The following is a 20043-nucleotide window of genomic DNA, read 5'->3' on the forward strand; positions in this document are numbered from 1 at the left end:
AAAATTTAGTGGGTTTCCTGTGTTAAATTACGAATCAGAATTACCAAATGTTTGACATCCAATAGCCGATGATTAATTAATCTGCCCTAGTGGTGTCGTTAAACAAAATAAACTTTTTAACTGATTAAGCTACTTGTTTATACAGGTACAGTCAAACCTGTATATAACGGCCACCCAAAGGACCTGACAAAAGTGGCCATTATAGACAGGTGACCCTTATATACAGGTTCACAATTAGAACCCATATATTAAATTACAACTCATAAAAAAAAGATGTTGCAGTTTTAAACCATTCCACGCTAGCTTGTTTATGTCATCATTGCCTGTTGCTTTCTTCTGCCTTTTTCTTTCGGCTGAAACATTATTGTCAAAATTGGCCAGAAGGAAGGAAATGTTTTATTTAACGACGCGCTCAACACATTTTATTTACTTTTATATGGCGGCCAGAACATCAGCTTTCCTTTTTAAAATAGAATTAATCTGAAAACGTCCTACACCAAAATAATTGGCGATCTTTCGCACACTTAAATTGCCTTTCTCAGATTTGTTAATAACGTCGATTCTTTGTTCTAATGTTAAAGCATTATGATTTTTTCGGTGGCATTTTGCATGCAAATGTATTCATTAATACATTTTGCAAACACTGACATTGACTTGCAGAAGTTATTTTGATTAATTGAAGGTTATTACCCATGTGGCATGTTTAACTCATTTGTTTGTTTCATGTCACCGTTAATCCTTCAGTGGAGTATGACCGTTGAATAGAGCTGAATAAGACCCTAACACGGGGCATCTTTAAAGGCAAAGTGGGTTGTAGGCAAAATGGGAGGACACCTCTTTAATGACTGCCGCCTTCAGCAATTCATGTTTATTTACCAATCTTATCTGGCTAGAAACAATCAGACACCTAACATAACACCTCATTTGTTTTGTTTCTCGAGACTCAATAGAGTGACCATACATCTTCTACTGTTCAGTGAGGACGCTGAGAACCAATCGAATTACACCACTAGTAACTGCGTGTCACGGAAGTTATTGAGTGCCTGTTTGTTTTTTAATTATGGTCGGCATATCACAGTGGAACTTTACTTTGACGGAAAATAAACCTAAAGCTACATACATGGCCTACGAATAAACACATTTAATTTATAATTTTTAAGATGATTGAAAAAGTAAAGATATAACCACGTTAATAGAAGGAATATTTTCTGTGTTTTCCAGGTCGAGGTATAACATTTGTACAGAAGAAGCGAACTCTATATCCGGAGTGGAACACTTGCTTTGATGCCCACCTGTACGAGGGGCGTGTCATTCAGATGGTTGTCATGGAGAGACCCAATAAATTCCTGGCAGATATCACGATTGGGGCAAAGCTACTGGCGGACAAATGTAGCAACAGCAATTTAGTGACAGCCTGGGTGAGTGCTTGACAAACACAGTTATCAGCAGTATTAAGATGTGACGTAATCCAAGTATGAAAAAAGAAAATGTTTAGTACAAGGGCCTGATCTAGTGGGAAGTTGCCATTCCTTCTCTCCTGCCCCCACCCACCCACCCCTGGAAAACCCCCCAATAAAAAGTGTCCTTTTAAGGGACATACCCTAGTTTTTAAACACTACGGCATATTTTTTACTATTAGAGCCATTTTTGATAACTGAAATCATATTTTACTTAGATTTTATTGTTTAGATTATCCATTTCCATGCATTCAGAGTGTTTTTGGTCATCCTAGTGTTTTTATTATCACAAAATGCATTTCTCATATTTTTAAAAACTCATGTGCCTCTGAGAAGTAACAGCTATGGAGTCCAGTTTTAATCTATTTTTTAGAGGGTATTTCACCATTTCAAAGTCACAGACTCATGTTTGACACAATTGTAACTTTATCCAAATGTGTTACAGGTTTGTAAATTAACTAAACTTAGTGTTAATTTTCACGGGTTGAAACTAGGGCATGGCCCTTTAAGCACCCATTTTGTCTAGCTGGAGAAAACCCTATATTACTGTGCCAGCTATTTTTAAAATGTGAGGTAGTCCAAGTGTGAAAAAAACACCCAGTACAAGGGTCTAATCTAGTGGGAAGTTGCCATTCCTGCCTTTCCTCCCCCCCCCCCCCCCCCCCCCCCCCAAAAAAAAATCCCAAAAAGTGCCATCTTTTAAAATTTTATTTTCCTCAGATCAGCTGTTTTCCTCTTGTGGAACATTGTTCACATTTTAACCGTCCTTTCCTCCAAAATGTGTCAGATGGCACAGATTTTAACTTAGGATTTCAAGAATTTCCGGGACTCCTAGATTTCCTCTTTTTTTTACAGTTCACCAATTCCCACCCCTGTATATTAGGCTAGGTATGACCCTAAGTAGTATAGTCAAGTACAGTGAAACCTGTCTAAAGCGGATCACACTGGGGACCTAATATTTATCCAATTTAGATAGCGTCCGCTGTTTAGAGGGTTGCATTTTAGAATTTAGAAAATTCGGGACCATAAAACTGCCAGTTTTGACAGGATTCTGGTTTGTTCAGGTTCCGGTTTAAACAGGTTTCACTGTATATTTGTGAAAAATATCAGTATTTAAGGTGTTGTTATCCATTTTCTTATCCAATATTTGGCACTATTTCACTATTCTAAATAAAAGCTATTTCATGTTTTGTTCCAATTTTAAAATAGAAAATTCCCGAATGAGGGTTAAAAATTGCCAAAAATGTTTTTTGTTTTTACAGAATGACACAATTACAATATATAACATACAATTTAGTCACAACATAAAACAACAACCAAATGATAAAAATGTTTTTTGTTTTTACAGAATGACACAATTACAATATATAACATACAATTTAGTCACAACATAAAACAACAACCAAATGATAAAAATGTTTTTTGTTTTTACAGAATGACACAATTACAATATATAACATACAATTTAGTCACAACATAAAACAACAACCAAATGATAAAAATGTCAAATACAATATTATGAAAAGAGAAAATCCACAAAAACTATTTACATTAGGGACTATTAACGTGACTTGTCAATGTAATTGTGAATAAACTGAAACTCCCTAACTTTAAAGTTAGTATGTATTAACGTTTTTCTTCCCTCTGTTTTTGTCAGCTTGACTTGCGACCATCTGGTCGGTTACAAGTGCAGATTAGATATTTCCGAGGGGAGGCTGGAGATGGTAAGTGTTTTTTAACTTCATAATAACAAGAGGTATGTAGGAGAAGCTAACTCAATTTTATGACCAGTAGGTCACTAATACAATAAATACCATCTCTGTAATTGCTATTTCCCCACAGGCTCTTGCTAACTGTATTTTAACAACAGATTTTGACCTTTTTGAATTGAATTTGTTTTCAGACATCAACTGTTGTTATTAGATGAAAATAATTAGCTGAATTTACGACACCTGTTTTGAACTTACACACATCTAACTACATGCATTTACAGTGCTTAAACACCTGCATTAAAAAAAAACCCAGGCGTCGTAAATTCGGTCCAGGATGATTATGTTTCATCATACAAAATGAAGCTGATGAATTTTATGGTATTCTATGATGAATATTTAAAAAATTTGTATTAAAAAGTTATTATTTTGTTTTAAACCTATTCAAACTCTTAATAAAAAAAATTTACCATAAATTTCAGTGTAATTTTTTTTTTAAATTCCAAAACAAATTTCCATCAAACAGCATAGTTTAAATCTTCTTTTGGGGGCTTTTGTATGAGTTAAATGAATCATTCTTTGTCATTTCTACAGACCAAATACATGTACTAAAATCTGTTGATTAAAATGGGTTATTTTTGCAAATATTTGTACAGTGAAAACTAAATTAAATCAGTCATTATGATACATAAATTTATTAATGAAATTTAGATTTTTACTAATATATGTACAATATGCAATAAAAATTAAATTAAGTTAATCTTTATTCTTTGACTTTTCCAGACCAAATACAGAAATCTATTGATGATAGCCGGACTGTTAAACAAGCGTTCGTCCGCCGCGGTGCGATGAAACAACAGAAAGTGCATGAGGTCCGGGGCCACGAGTTTATTGCAAAATTCTTCAGACAGTTTACTTACTGTTCATTCTGCAACACCTTCATGTGGTATGTATACCAATGTAACATAACCATCAGGGTTCGAAACTCACTACAAAATATGATAGCCCAAAAATAATAATGCATGTTGGCAAATTATGGTAAGCGAACCACGAGCAAGATTTTAATGTGGAATACAAATATTAATAGTGGCTCATGTGTTATAGCTCTAAAGAAGATAATATTATTTGGACGACATTATTTTTTTAATATATAAGTCGCCCAAACAGGACAATGGTCGCATTTGGCAACTTGGCCACAGGCTGTTTCGAGTCCTGAACCATGGATACAAAACAAAACCTGTTACCACATTCAAAAAGTGAAGATGTATCCTCAGAATCATTGGAAGTATGTACACAATATTTTGTGATAGTGTATTATAAATTATTATAATTAGATTTAACAATGTGGGGAAAATGAAAGTGAATAAGACCAATTTTTTATGAATATGTTTGACCATGTACATGCAGGTAACCATGGTCTGTCTAGTTAAAAAAACGTTTTTATAAATGTGAATAAGGTAAATTTTCATGAATAAATCTGACCAAATAAATAACCATGATCAAGGCCTTGAGATTGCACCTACATGTAGGTCAAGGCAATAAACATTGACCCCAAAATATGTTTGCCTAAAATAATCATGCCCAAATTAAGTACAAGCATGCTGACATCAAAATATTTGAACTCCAAATCACTGAAATATTAATCTTTAATTAGATTTAATTAACTTGAAATGCATTTCTGGATGTTCACACCTCTTCAGCAATTGTTAATAGCTTTACTGCATGAAAAAAGACCTCTGCTCAGAACAGATTAAAACCCTGTTGCACCCAAATTAGTGAAATCTAAGGTCCTAATGATCTATCTGCTATAAAAGATCCCATGTGTTAAAAGTACCTGGCTATAAAGAGAACTTCATACATATCCCTTCTCAATAAAAATTGTCTTTTCCTGACAGCAATGTGTTTAAACAATATTTATTTCACTAAAGAAATGGATGTACAGGCCATTGGCCTCTATTAATGCCTCTCCACACATACTTTGTTACATACAATTTATAATATACACATATATCAGTTGACATGTTCTTCAGAGAATTAAAAACAATTACATAATTTGCACTCGATCATAAAAACAAGTCTAAAATACCATGATATTAGTATACTTGTCCATGCTGACACATACCCACGTACATAAATATACCCGATTTCCTAAGATTAACTTACATCAGTGATTCTCACCCACCGCCCACAGTACAGCAGCCAAACTTGTAAGTGACATTGTGATGTAGGATAAATGGCTTTAAGAAATTAAAATGTCAAGCCTTCTGACAATTCGAAACAGTTATGTGTCCTTTATAAACATGTTGATTCTGTATAAACAACTCTTAATTTCAGGGGACTAAACAAGCAAGGATACCAATGTAAAGGTAATATTACTGTTATATTTCTTAAATCCATTTTATACTTCTAGTTCTACATATTGCAGTACCGTACATATATTATGTAGGTTTCATATGATTAATTTTATAATAAAAATAGGTTTAATCCGGGCTCTTCGTCTAGTAACCAGTAGCTCTGTTTTGGTACAGATTTTATTTGAAATTGTGGAACATTTTAATTTAAGTTTTGTGACTTAAATTACATATTAAAGATATTTTCTTGTTTGTGATATCAGTCTGTATAAACAAGGTCTTTGTTGTCATCCTAATGTTTGTAATAGCTCAAATCGGATTTTACCTTCCAATACCTGCACAATACCTGTATATACAAAATGAATATTTACTGTGAGGTAAAATGAAAAATAAATGGTACAAGCATTAATACATGACCACAAACATTGAATATACAAACACTGGTAAACAATAAAAAAGTATGTTTAATATGTAATTTCAGTCACCAAAAAGCCTCTGTTAGTTGGAAACATCATACAATGACTGCATACTCAGCAGTGCCTTTAAAACCAGTGTTGTAATATGTTATTAAAATGTATTTTTCAGTTTGTAATTGTGCAGTTCATAAGAAGTGCCATGACAAGATCCTCGGCCGCTGTCCTGGTAGCGCCAAAGATAGCCGGGAAACAAAGGTAAGTTATCTAGCCAGTGCACGACTGGTATATCAAAGGCCATGGTATGTGCTATCCTGTCTGTGGGATGGTGCATAAAAAAGATATTTTTTTACCAATGGAAAAATGTAGCGGGTTTCCTCTCTAAGTGTCGAAATGGTCAAAATGCCTGACAGCTAATAGTTGATGGTTAATAAATCAATATGCTCTAGTGGTGTTGTTAAACAAAATAAACTTTACAAAGGTAAGTTAGTTTTCAAAGCATAATTTTAACAATTCATTCTGTGTCACACTAATCACAAATGATTATTCAGGTTCTGCATGAAGAACAAAATAACTACTTTCACAGAGAATTTCTTATTTTGACGTAAAATATTTCTAACTTGACAATGGATATTCATTCAGGCTTTCAGGATCTGCATTAAAAATAAAGTAACCTCAACTTTTACAGAGAATTTCTTATTTTGACCTGAAATATTTTTAATGTGTCTATGGTGGCCATATATTAAAAAAGGCAGAACCATTTTGCAGAAACATTGCTTTTATCCAAAGCATTTTCGAAGTCTTTTATGTAGTTCAGAACATGAACTCTTTCTGTGTAGGCAAAAGTGAATGCAGATGGTGGTCCCTTGATATCCACATCTAGCTTCTATTAGTTTTCCACAAACAGTTATTTATTTTCTAGTTCAATTTTGTTGAATGGTGCTGACTTGCAGTCTCATCATTATCACATAATATTAAACCATCTACAGATAAAGAGTTGGAAAATGCATTAATTTATAATTATTGTTATTATTATTGTTTTTGTTTCAGATGCTGACAAAGCGATTCAACATCAATGTACCACACCGATTCAAAGTGAATAACTACATGACGCCAACATTCTGTGCGCAATGTGGTCAAATGTTGTATGGCCTCTTCCGACAGGGGCTCAAGTGTGAAGGTACAAAATGATTAGGACTGCAAATATTTAAAATATATATTGAGTTGTTACTAAATGTTTTATTTTGTAGAGAAAAGTGCTGCATGACTGGTAGGTCAACGATCTTAGCAAGTACTATTTGACAAATTCTTTTTTTGTTTGTTTATGGGAAAGTGTTTATAAAAGATTTCTTTCTGTTTTGTGCAAAGAATACCTGTATATGAGTGGGGTTTTTTTTTTTACTTTTTTTTTATTATGTATTAGAATACTTCATAAATTACTATTTGACAAATTCCTTTTTTTTGTCTATGGGAAAGTGTTTATAAAAGATTTCTTTCTGTTTTGTGCAAAGAATACCTGTATATGAGTGGGTTTTTAATTTTTTTAATTTTTTTTTTATTATGTATTAGAGTACTTCATAAATTACTATTTGACATTCTTTTTTTTTTTTTCTTTTTTTTAACTAAACAAAGAATTATGAGTATTTTTTATTTTTAATTGAATATTTTATAAATTCTTGACTTATTAAATTTTGATGATTTAACTAAACTGAGTTTTGGCGGGGGTTTTTGGGAGTGTTTTTTTTCTTCATATTATGCAGTGGAATATTTCATAAATTAATCACTATTTGACCATTTTTATTTCTTGTATTTTAGTTTCTATTTCTGTATTATTTTCAGTGTGTGGTGTTAACTGCCACAAGAAGTGTGAGAAGAACATGCCCAATCTGTGTGGAATCAACCAAAGACTGCTCGCCGAGGCTCTCAGCCATGTGCACGGGACACCATCCTCCATGAAATCTCCGTCCACTGCTAACGTATGGGATTTTAAAACGTTTATTTTCTTTAATAATTCAGTGCAATGATGTACTAGTTACTACAGTGAAACCCCTCTAAACCGGACACCCGAAATACCAAGTAAAATGTCTGATTTTAAGAGGTATCCAGTTTAGAGAGATTAAGTTATTTAATGATTTTTTAAAAAGGACCATAAAAAATGTCAGGTTTTAAGGGAATTCCGGTTTACAGAGGGTTTTGAGAGGTTTCACTGTAATAATAAAAAATATATTTTTAATAAAATGTGTATTTTCAGTCATCAGCAATGATTTAATGTAAAGTTTACATGTTAGGCCAAAACTGAAATTGTATTTTCAGTTGTGAACAATGATTTTACGTCTTAAGACCAATACTGAAATTGTATTTTCAGTTGGGAACAACGATATTACATCTAAGACCAATACCAAAATTATATTTTCAGTTATCAACAATTTTACATCTAAGACCAATACCAAAATTATATTTTCAGTTATCATCAACAATTTTACATCTAAGACCAATACTAAAATTATATTTTCAGTTATCATCAACAATTTTACATCTAAGACCAATACTAAAATTATATTTTCAGTTATCATCAACAATTTTACATCTAAGACCAATACTAAAATTGTATTTTCAGTTGTGAACAATGATATTACATATAAGACTAATACTGAACTTGTTATTTCAGTCGGCGAGTACCGAGCTGGCAATCGCCGCCCCCGACGACGATGACCAGGACAGCGATGATGAGAGCTACATGATGGTGTGGGAGAAACCTGGAGCTCCGCTAGATGGACCAACGCCGGTAGTTGTACCACCCAGGAAAAAATTCACTCCTGATGATTTCATTTTAATCAAAGTGTTAGGAAAAGGAAGCTTTGGAAAGGTATTTTTGTTTTACTGATTAATGTACTATTGTAGTGTAACCAGTGTTGATGAATTAGTTACTAATGCTTACTTTATCTTATTAAGAGTAGACAGCAAAAGCAAGGTGCCACAAAATCCTAACTTCTCTGGAGATCAAGTGTAGATAGGATCCAAGCTAATGTATTTAACTGGATATTAAGATAAAGTCTATAAAATGGTAATGGCGTATCCAGCATGAGGCAGACGAGGTGCTTGCCTCATCTGGAATTTTCCCAGATTTATTTTATTTTTCCCATGACACTGATATTTATTTTACAGGTCTTGGTTTGCCTCGGCGTTTTTTCCTCTCTGGCTATACCCCAGGATGGTATAAAATATGTAAAAAATGTAGATAGTTTTAAGACATTTTTTACATATTTTTTGTCTTATTAACTAAAACCTTGAGTCTGTAAGCTAAATCTTATTTTATAGTGGTCTAGATTTTCAGCTACTGTTATTGATGTATGGGAAATAGTCAACATAACTTTCAAAATGGAAAGGAGGACCACTTTGTGGTAACACATGCTCCGACATCTCATGATCAGTCTAGCACTGATGTGCATCTGGACATTACTGGAAGATAATAAAGTTTGTTTTGTTTAACAACACCACTAGAGCACATTGATTAATTAATCATCGGCTATTGGTTCAAACAATTGGTAATTCTGACACTTATTATCGGAGGAAACCTGCTACATTTTTCCATTAGCAGCAAGGGATCTTTTATATGCACTTTCCCACAGACAGGAAAGCACATACCACTGCCTTTGACCAGTTGCCATGCACTGGTTGTCACGAGAAAACCCCCAATCAGTTGGATGGATCCACCAAGGTGGTTCCATCCTGCGACACAAGCACTTAGGCAAACACTCAACCAATTGAGCTAAATCCCACCTCCTGGAAGAAAATGGACAGATGTCAATGGTTTAGCAGTGCAGGTGCATGTTAAAGTTGTTTAATTTGAAAATTAGCCAATTTGACATGTGGTCCACCTGTTCCAGGTTCTGCTGGCCGAGATGAAGTGTATGTTAAAGGTGTTTTAATTCGATAATTAGCCAATTTGACATGTGGTCCACCTGTTCCAGGTTCTGCTGGCCGAGATGAAGTGTATGTTAAAGGTGTTTTAATTCGATAATTAGCCAATTTGACATGTGGTCCACCTGTTCCAGGTTCTGCTGGCCGAGATGAAGTGTATGTTAAAGGTGTTTTAATTCGATAATTAGCCAATTTGACATGTGGTCCACCTGTTCCAGGTTCTGCTGGCTGAGATGAAGTGTATGTTAAAGGTGTTTTAATTCGATAATTAGCCAATTTGACATGTGGTCCACCTGTTCCAGGTTCTGCTGGCTGAGATGAAGTGTATGTTAAAGGTGTTTTAATTCGATAATTAGCCAATTTGACATGTGGTCCACCTGTTCCAGGTTCTGCTGGCTGAGGTGAAGGCCGACAAGACATATGTGGCCATCAAAGCCCTCAGGAAGGACGTTGTGCTGGAGGATGATGATGTTGAGTGTACGTTGATTGAGAGACGGGTTCTAGCACTGGGCTCCAAGCACCCGTTCCTCACCTATCTTTACAGCACTTTCCAGTCAAAGGTAAGAGATCCCATACCGTCTAGTTTATTCCAGTCAAAGGTAAGAGATCCCACACCGTCTAGTTTATTCCAGTCAAAGGTAAGAGATCCCACACCGTCTAGTTTATTCCAGTCAAAGGTAAGAGATCCCACACCGTCTAGTTTATTCCAGTCAAAGGTAAGAGATCCCACACCGTCTAGTTTATTCCAGTCAAAGGTAAGAGATCCCACACCGTCTAGTTTATTCCAGTCAAAGGTAAGAGATCCCACACCGTCTAGTTTATTCCAGTCAAAGGTAAGAGATCCCATACCGTCTAAAAGGAACTCTTCTCAAAGAAAAGGAAATGTTTTTTTATTTAACGACATGCTCAACACATTTTATTTACGGTTCTATGGCATCAGACATATGGTTACGGACCACACAGATATTGAGAGAGGAAACCCGCTGTCGCCACATCATGGGTTACTCTTTTCAAATGGGGAATGGGAGATTGTTTAACGTGCACATTCAGAGCAAGCTGTTGTAGCGCACACCTGTCCTGGGCACAAGTACCAGCCTCAGCCGGTTCTTCCGTCCAGGACAGAAAAGGGTTGGGGTGGGTGAAGGAGGGACCGTCTGCACTGGCAGGTACAAGGGAGCACCAGCAATCCAACCGTAGCCGATAACAAGCGGAAGGTGCTTTTCAAATTAGCAGCAAGAGATCTTTTATATGCATTATCCCACGGACATTGTAGTACATACCACGGCCTTGATATGCCAGTCGTGGTGCACTGGCTGGAACAAGAAATAGCCCAATGGGCCCACCGACGGGAATTGATCTCAGACTGACTGCACATCGAGCGAACACTTTACCATTGGGCTACGTCCCACCCCAAATTTTTGCTGCCAATGTGAAGATGTTTTTTTGGTTTCTACAGTATTTATTCATTTACAACAGTAATGTTTTGAGTTCCCATTCCCAGTGTTTTGTACCTGTAATACTATTGTTAAATACATGTACAAAAAAAAAGACTTTTTGTCAGATCTGGAAAATATTTTGCATTCTAAAATATTTCATCTAATCTGGCTACCTACCAGGACAATATGTAAAATGGATAGCATTGTCGTTAATCTCTGTGAAATGATTTTAAAAACTGACACCATGTGATAACCGGTTTATTTCCATGATCAAGGTTGTTACGTCTTATAACAGGCATTATTAGATATATAGAGGATATTTCATGTTTTTTGTCAAATATGATTTATATCTCATCTCGTGAAGTTTGCAATCATATCACACTCGTCGCGCAAATGCGACTCATGTAAACTTCACAAGATGAGATATAAAACATATTTGACAAAAAACATGAAATTTTCTATTTATTATATAACTTTTGGCAATTTACCTTTATTTTTAAAATGCCAGTAGCAAAATAGTTCCGGCTTTCTTTCAGTGAAAATAACACTTTCTGCAGTGATGATAACACATTTTAGAGTAAAATAGTGAAATTTTCACTCTAAAATGTGTTATCGTCACTGAGTGGCTGATAACACTTTTATTTCACTGATATTTTAAGATATTTCACTAAATGTTATATAATAATACTTTGTATATGACAATTCTTTGATGTAACACTTAGTGGGAGTAATGTTTTAGTTTGAAAATTCCTTTTTTTTTGTCTAGCTAAATTAAAAAACCTTTTATAACTGTACCCTGTTGTTTGTTTTTCTCTACAGAGTCACCTGTACTTTGTGATGGAATATTTAAACGGAGGTGATCTCATGTTTCATATACAAGTGTCTGGCAAGTTTGACTTCCACCGTTCACAGTAAGTTTATAGTTTGACTTCCACCGTTCACAGTAAGTTTATAGTTTGACTTCAACCATTCACAGTAAATTTATAGTTTGACTTCAACCATTCATAGTATGTTTATAGTTTGACTTCAACCATTCACAGTAAGTTTATAGTTTGACTTCAACCATTCACAGTAAGTTTATAGTTTGACTTCAACCATTCACAGTAAGTTTATAGTTTGACTTCAACCATTCACAGTAAGTTTATAGTTTGACTTCAACCATTCATAGTATGTTTATAGTTTGACTTCAACCATTCACAGTAAGTTTATAGTTTGATTTCAACCATTCACAGTAAGTTTATAGTTTGACTTCAACCATTCATAGTATGTTTATAGTTTGACTTCAACCATTCACAGTAAGTTTATAGTTTGATTTCAAACATTCATAGTAAGTTTATAGTTTGACTTCAACCATTCATAGTATGTTTATAGTTTGACTTCAACCATTCACAGTGAGTTTATAGTTTAAGACAAGAACTAAGTCATTGGATATTATTCCCCATTTTAGCACTCAGAGGTAGGTGTTATTACACTGTTTTGTGTTACAGTCATAAAAAAACATGGGAAAAAGTTTGCATGTTGTATGATACCATACACTGACATAGTCAGGATTTTATATTGGGGAGGGGTGGGGGGCAATGACATGAGGGCAGTTGCACTGTCTATGAGTCAGGTTATGGGGATCAGAAAATATATAACATGGTATGGAAAATAGAGGTGTAATTGGAAAAGACATGCCCCCCTCCCCCCCCCCCCCCCCCCCCCAGCTATACCAGTGGTATTACAGCAGTTGACCACAACCACTGATAAACAAAGTAAAGACATAAGTTTGTTAAAACTATAGTTATGTTTGTATTTTCCATTATTAAGTTATATGGTGAGGTGAAAGATGTGCGTTTTTATTTTCTACTTCTCTGATTGTTTGCAGGTTTTATTCAGCTGAAATAGTTTGTGGTCTCCAGTACTTACATTCCCATGGAGTAATATACAGGTTAGTCTCAATACATCTTTTTGTTCATGATACTTTGTTTACTAGCCCAGATATGCGTAGATATTTTTTTAACAATAACAAGATTATTCTTTTAACACAGATGTCTATTGTCAATGTTTTTGGGGGGGATTGTTGTTCAAGAAGCTAGGTTTCATTAAATCTGTGACAGGGCTTCTAGAATTTTATAAAAATCCACTAGCCATGGGATCAGTCATTTTAAAAATGTACTAGCTATGATTAAAAATTCACTAGCCCTACTTTAAATAAATATAATTTTACTAATAGTAATAATCAGATATGTCACCTAAAGAGGGAGATTGAGCTTACAAATCCTTAGATTGGGGTGGAAAGAGGGGCAGGATATTCACATTTACGAAATATAAAAATGGAGCATTTGACAAGGTTGTGTTTCTACTAGCCGTCGGGCTAGTTATAGTAATTATTTACTAGCCCAACACTGAATATCACTAGCCATGGGTGTGGGGCTACCATAATCTAGAAGCCCTGTCTGTGATCAATTATGTTGTAGCCAGGATTTTAGTTAACATGAAAAATTTGAAGATTGGAATATACAAAAAGGTTTTTATGTGACTTAGAGTGTAATTGTCATGTCAACTTTAATTTCAGAGATCTAAATAACTAGTTTAGCATGAAGTTATTAAATATTTAATTTTGAATATTTAGGTAACTTAGTATTATAAAATATTCAATTTCACAGATCTGAATAACCAGATTTCAAGTGGCCTAGCTTATAGTTATCGTTAATATTTCATTTTGGATATCAGAATAACTAGTTTTTATATGGCTCAGCATATAGTTAAAATTATAATTTGATTTTGAATATCTGAATTTTGATTTTTATAAGGCTTAGCATGTAATTAGATCATTAAAATTTGATTTTAGATATATGAAAAATTTGTTTTTAAGTGGCTTAATAATTATCAATAAAATCTGAAGGATCCTAGCATGTAGTTGGCATTAAACATTTCATTTCAAATTCTTATTCTAGCCAAGTCAACACGACTGATATATCAAAGGCCGTGGTATGTGCCATCCTGACTGGGATGTATAAAAGATTTCCTGCTATTAATGGAAAGTGTTGCAGATTTCCTCTGTTAAACTATGTGTCAGAATTAACAAAGGTTTGACATCCAATAGCCGATGATTAATAAATCAATGTGCTCTAGTTGTATCGTTAAACAAAAACGAAACATTTAACTTTGATTTCAGAGATCTGAAGCTGGACAATGTGATGTTAGACAAAGATGGCCACATCAAACTGGCTGACTTCGGTATGTGCAAGGAGAACATCTATGGTGACAACAAGGCGTCCACGTTCTGTGGTACCCCAGACTACATCGCCCCAGAGGTAAGTCCTGTCGGAGTCATCTCTTACAACTAATAAAATGTCATTCTGAATTACCTTTGTACCATTATGTGTAGCAAAAATGTGATTTACCAAACTAATATTATAGGGAAAGATTTTATATTCTTTTAATACTCAGATTTTAGACATGTAATTTTAGGTGAGAGCATTTGAGCAGTTGTTAATCATTTAATTACAAGGCTAAGTAAGATTTACTAGCAGTTATGAGTTTTCCATCATTTAGGACCGTTTAGAATTGTCAACATTTTCACAAGAATGCCAAGAGGAATGGGGGTTTTTGTAGGGGGAGAGGGCTATGCTACATTTTAAAGGCATACATACAAACATGACTTAAACAAGGAATATTTTTTTTTTTTAAACTTCAGTCATTTTAAAAACACATTGAAATTGACCACCTCCTCCCAGTGTATGACTTTTATACTTGTGAAAAAAATTATACTTGAAAACAGCCCCTAACCAATGTGCCTTTTTCATAAATGTTTGGACTGATGTAAATTTGTTCACGGTAACTATACACATTAAGTAGTTTAATATATAAAATTGTTGTTTGAATTTATTCAGATTTTGAAAGGCCTGCGTTACAACTCGTCTGTGGACTGGTGGTCGTTTGGGGTGTTGCTGTACGAGATGTTGATTGGTCAGTCGCCTTTCCATGGCGATGACGAAGAGGATCTGTTTCACTCCATCATGCACGACACTCCTCGTTACCCGGGATCCATGTCCAAGGAGGCAGCCATTCTCCTCAGTCTGGTTGGTAGATTAACTTGTGTATATATATATATATATATATATTTTATCAATTATTGCCCGCCGTTGAGGGCAATAGCATGTTTTATGGACCGATGAAATTGATATTGCCGAAAATGTGGTCAATAATTGTTTTATTACATAATGTCATCCATAAGACTCGTACATTCCTGCTTCGTTTATTAGAATCAAAATATGCCAACGCTTATAATTTCCCGCAGTGCGTTAAAACTGATGGGATTTAGTGACGTCATGTAATCCTATGACGTTGTATGACATGCAGAGGAATGCGGAAATAGACAGTTGAAACATTACCAAGACAAAAAAATCATATTCGAGATATTATAACCAGCAAGAGTGCCAAAATCATATTAATAGCAAAATAAAACACAAAATGTGATAAATCTGAACATACATTTATACTGAACAGTTACCGATTACCTTCAAATGCATTTTTAAAATTAATTTTGTAACATAAAATCCTGTGAGTGTCGATTCCAACTGCATTTTGTTGTACCATGTACGTTTCTAAATCTGCGATATATTCCATAAAAAATTTGCCGATTACTGACCTTGTTTTTGTCGTATTTACGGAATTAAACTTGGTATGACTAAAGATGTTATCTTTTTGCTGAAGGACATCAAAGCGTTTTGTCACAAGTTTGTGCTTGTTTACATTAGAATTAGCAATTGACGTTGCATTACGTTACCTACTCATTTGTTGGATAGAATTTTGTTTCATCTTTATTTCATTGGTCAGGGCAATATCACTTTTGATGGACCGGTGAGACCGTCTCAGGGCAATATCACTATTTACGGACGGTCATGTGACTGGTTTTTGACTAATAAGAATAGAGATATATTTTCATTATGTAATAAATATATATATATATATATATATATATACTGGACAACAAAATAATCACAAATATTAATTTAGTTAAAATCTTTAAGCTATTTAAAATTGTTCAATTTGAATCTTGTTAGGTTTTGTGTCTGTTAAAATTATCATTGTCTTGAGAACAGTTTAGGTCCATTTTGACCAAATTACGTTTATCATGAAATAAATAAAAAACACTAAGTCATGTACCGGTAATCTCACTGACTGTATTTAGTTAACATGTATTCTTCTTTTTCTACAGCCCTAAGAAGTCCAGGTGTAAATGTTTTGGAATATATTTAGTTACCATGTATTCTTTTCTGTTTTTACAGCCATAAGAAATCCCAAGTGTATATGTATTGAAATGTATTTAGTTGCAGGTACCATTTATTCTGTGTGTATGTTTTGGAATGTATTTTGTTAATGTGTGTTCTTTTTACTTCCATTTGTTTAAAAGATGTACCAAGTGTATAGGTTTTGGAATGTATATTTTGTTTACTGTATTTTCGTTTTACTTCCAATTGTTTAAAAGAAGTCCAGGTGTATAGGTTTTCGAATGTTTTTTTTTTTTTACCGTATTTTCTTTTTACTTCCAGTTGTTTGAAAGAAATCCAAGTGTGCGTTTAGGAATGCCAGGATGTCCGTCTGGTCCACTCCGATCTCAAGCCTTCTTTAGGAACATTGACTGGGAAAAACTGGAACGTCGGGAACTTCCACCAGTCTTTAAACCAAAGATTGTAAGTTATCAGACACATTTATTTTTCTTTTGTTTGAAGAAAGGTCTCACATACCATCAAGTATTCTGTGTTTGATATATCAAAAACCAAGAATATTTGTTGTTCTGACTGTGTAGTGGGGAAAGTATACAAAGTTATTTTTAAGTAATAAAAAATCTGGAATGAGTTTACAATATTTTCTTCTGTGGTGACAGGTGGATTCATCTATAGTCTTCCAAATTATATATGTTACCAGAAAAAAAACCTATTGCCATCTGACATCTGTTAGCCATTAATGTTCTGGGCAATCATGAAACTTCTTTTTTTTCCAGTTGCTAATATTGATACCCAATTAAGAAAAACATTATTATTTCTATTTGATCATTTTTTTAATATTTGATTTAATGAAGATTGGGATGTAGCTCAGTGGTAGAATACTTACATGAAGTGTGATGGGTTGTAGGATCGATCACCCTCAGTGGACTCTGGGTTATTTCCTATCCCAACCAACTGGTGCATCAAGGGTCACTGTATGTAATGCCCTGTTTATAAGAAAGTGCATATAAAAGATCCTTGCCGCTTTATCAGTAGGAACAGCCTATGCTGCAGCAAGTGATATCAACTCCATATTATTTTAATGACTTTTGACAAAACAGTAACTCAATTGAGAAAATTATAATCAAATATATTTGTTAGTAGAAGATTTCATCATTTCCTTTTTCCCGTATTGTCTTCAGAAATCACCCAGCGATGCTTCAAACTTTGATGTCGACTTCACAATGGAGCAGCCCAATCTGACCCCGCCCGACAAAGAATTGCTTAAAACGATGAACCAGGCGGTGTTCAAACATTTCTCATTCACAAATCCGGACATAGTCTGAAGCGGGCTACCAATCTACGCAAAGAACACCAGTCTACAAGTGTACAACCATGGACATCAGTATTAAATAATGAAACAAAACAAAAAGAAGAAAAAAAGTTTGGACTTAATGCCGGCCTCATAACTGATGTCTCGATTCAGGGCTTACAATTGGTGCCTGGACATGGGGATCTAAATGGATTAAGGTCTTTGATGCTTTGAACCAGTCTTTGCTAGCACTGCATCCATGGGGATCTAACTGTATGCAGGTTTCAATGGATTAATGTCCAAATGCTATGAGCCAATCTTTGTTAGCACTGCATCCATGAACAGACGTTTAAAATCTCTTTCAGAATGGATCAACAGAAATGTGTATTTCTTGTTGCTGATAAGATTTTTATATTCGATGTAGATTCCTCTAAAATGAAAATAAATTGCCCTTATAATTGGTGATTTAAGTATTGATTCAGGACAATTTGACTGACTTTGCTGTGTGATTTGGGGATAAAACAGGTCCATGACATGATGTTGACCCAAACTTAAGCAGTTGGAAATTATATGTGATTCATGAATGAAAAACCAGCTCTATAGCTGAGTCTGAGGTGAGACAATAAGAGGTTTATGAAACTGAGGTCGGGGAACATTTTGGTGGAAAACACAAAAAGAATGTGTATCGAACAATAATTATCTTGGCAGCAAATATAGGACAAATTACTTTGGCCTATGGTAACATGGCCTGTGTTAAATACAAGATAAATTAGTGAGACAGTGGTGACCTTTGACCCATGTAAACCAGCTGATATGCTGGTGCAGAGTAAGAAAGATTAAAAACAAGATAAATTAGTGAGACAGTGGTGACCTTTGACCCATGTAAACCAGCTGATATGCTGGTGCAGAGTAAGAAAGATTAAAAACAAGATAAGTTAGTGAGACAGTGGTGACCATTGACCAATGTAATTTGTAAACCAGCTGATATGCTGGTGCAGAGTAAGAAAGATTAAAAAGAAGACAAACTACATTTTAAAGAATCCTTCCGACACAGTTTTATAACAACAAAAATTAAACAAATGGTTTTGGAACTTTTTTGATAATCATTTCCAGGTGATAAATTAATGAGGACTGGCTGCAAGCAGATATATGACGGCTATATCTCATCTTGGGAATAGACCTTAGAAATATATTGAAGACATTCAAAACATAAAGAACGAAGAAGCTAGATAGTTAATGTCATGTCAATACCTGAGACAAACTAATGAATAGCATTCTTCTTAGGCACCGTTAACATGTGTCGTGCCCTTCATAGAAGATGCCAATAACTTCCTATGTTTCATTTTCATCTGCTATTTCTGTTATTAATGACGATATCACTGATTACCAACATAGAAATTCATGATTTCAATATGTCATGATCAACCCAACTATAAAGGATATGTTGCCTCCATATAAAGATCCCCTGTAATTAAAATCTATATTCAATAAAAGTACTGGCACTTCGTGGCCTGAATAAACATCTTTGAAATTCTTTGAAATTCCATGGTGAAATATTTGTTAAATATGCAATGAACAAAAAAAAAAAAAAAACCCCAAACAAACAACCAAACTCACCCCACCCCCCACCCCCAAAGAAACAAAAGCACTGCCTACCACTTACAGGCATTAACATCTTTGGTAACGCAAGAAAGCAAGCTGATACAGCAGTCGGTTTGTCTTCAGCAATAATCTAATTTGCATTGTCAGGGTTTTCTACCCATGGTGGTCATTGATGGTCAGTTGTCAGTAGTGGTCTTGCACATACGGCACTTTAATCATGCAGCTGACCACCACTTAAAATACTATATTGGTGTAATTAAATTTTAAAAACCCCCGCTATATTGGTGTCATTAAAGTTGGTGCAATTAAAGTAATGAATTTTATTACTGTTTTAAAAAAAGAAATGGCAATTTATTTCCACCACTGATGAATTTCTAGGCAGAACACTGCACAGTGTGTCGCAGAATAGTTACTCATGTGGAAGAAATTCAGTATTCATTTACTATTTGATCATGGTATACTTACAAAGTTTATTAATTTTGTTACTCAATTTGTGTGTGTGTTATTAGTAATACTTAGTATATACATGTATGCATAATATCATATATCTTAACTATTCTTGTTTCATTGTATGTAGAACTTATCAGAGAACATTGTGCATCACTGGGGCCGTATACATCTATCTCCATAAATAGTGATTAACATTT

The 20043-nt window shown here is 34.4% G+C and overlaps 1 protein-coding gene across 5 annotated transcripts in view; it reads left to right on the forward strand.

The window, feature by feature from the left end:
• The window catches only part of LOC121369154 (protein kinase C delta type-like), a 99421-nt gene extending 79693 nt beyond the window's left edge, over positions 1 to 19728 (forward strand). For all 5 annotated transcript variants that reach the window (XM_041494036.1, XM_041494039.1, XM_041494038.1 and 2 more), the window contains 15 exons: positions 1222 to 1418; positions 3115 to 3181; positions 3950 to 4112; positions 5501 to 5532; positions 6103 to 6188; positions 6981 to 7110; positions 7770 to 7906; positions 8599 to 8796; positions 10238 to 10411; positions 12107 to 12198; positions 13155 to 13217; positions 14448 to 14586; positions 15166 to 15354; positions 16828 to 16968; positions 17685 to 19728. In XM_041494036.1, coding sequence (XP_041349970.1) covers positions 1222 to 1418; positions 3115 to 3181; positions 3950 to 4112; positions 5501 to 5532; positions 6103 to 6188; positions 6981 to 7110; positions 7770 to 7906; positions 8599 to 8796; positions 10238 to 10411; positions 12107 to 12198; positions 13155 to 13217; positions 14448 to 14586; positions 15166 to 15354; positions 16828 to 16968; positions 17685 to 17828 — 1952 coding nt within the window. In that variant the 3' untranslated portion in view covers positions 17829 to 19728. The remainder of the gene's footprint in view (positions 1 to 1221; positions 1419 to 3114; positions 3182 to 3949; positions 4113 to 5500; positions 5533 to 6102; positions 6189 to 6980; positions 7111 to 7769; positions 7907 to 8598; positions 8797 to 10237; positions 10412 to 12106; positions 12199 to 13154; positions 13218 to 14447; positions 14587 to 15165; positions 15355 to 16827; positions 16969 to 17684) is intronic.
• Positions 19729 to 20043: the final 315 nt, after the last annotated feature.

The sequence above is a fragment of the Gigantopelta aegis genome, chromosome 3, assembly GCF_016097555.1.
Source record: "Gigantopelta aegis isolate Gae_Host chromosome 3, Gae_host_genome, whole genome shotgun sequence".
Classification (NCBI taxonomy): domain Eukaryota; kingdom Metazoa; phylum Mollusca; class Gastropoda; order Neomphalida; family Peltospiridae; genus Gigantopelta; species Gigantopelta aegis.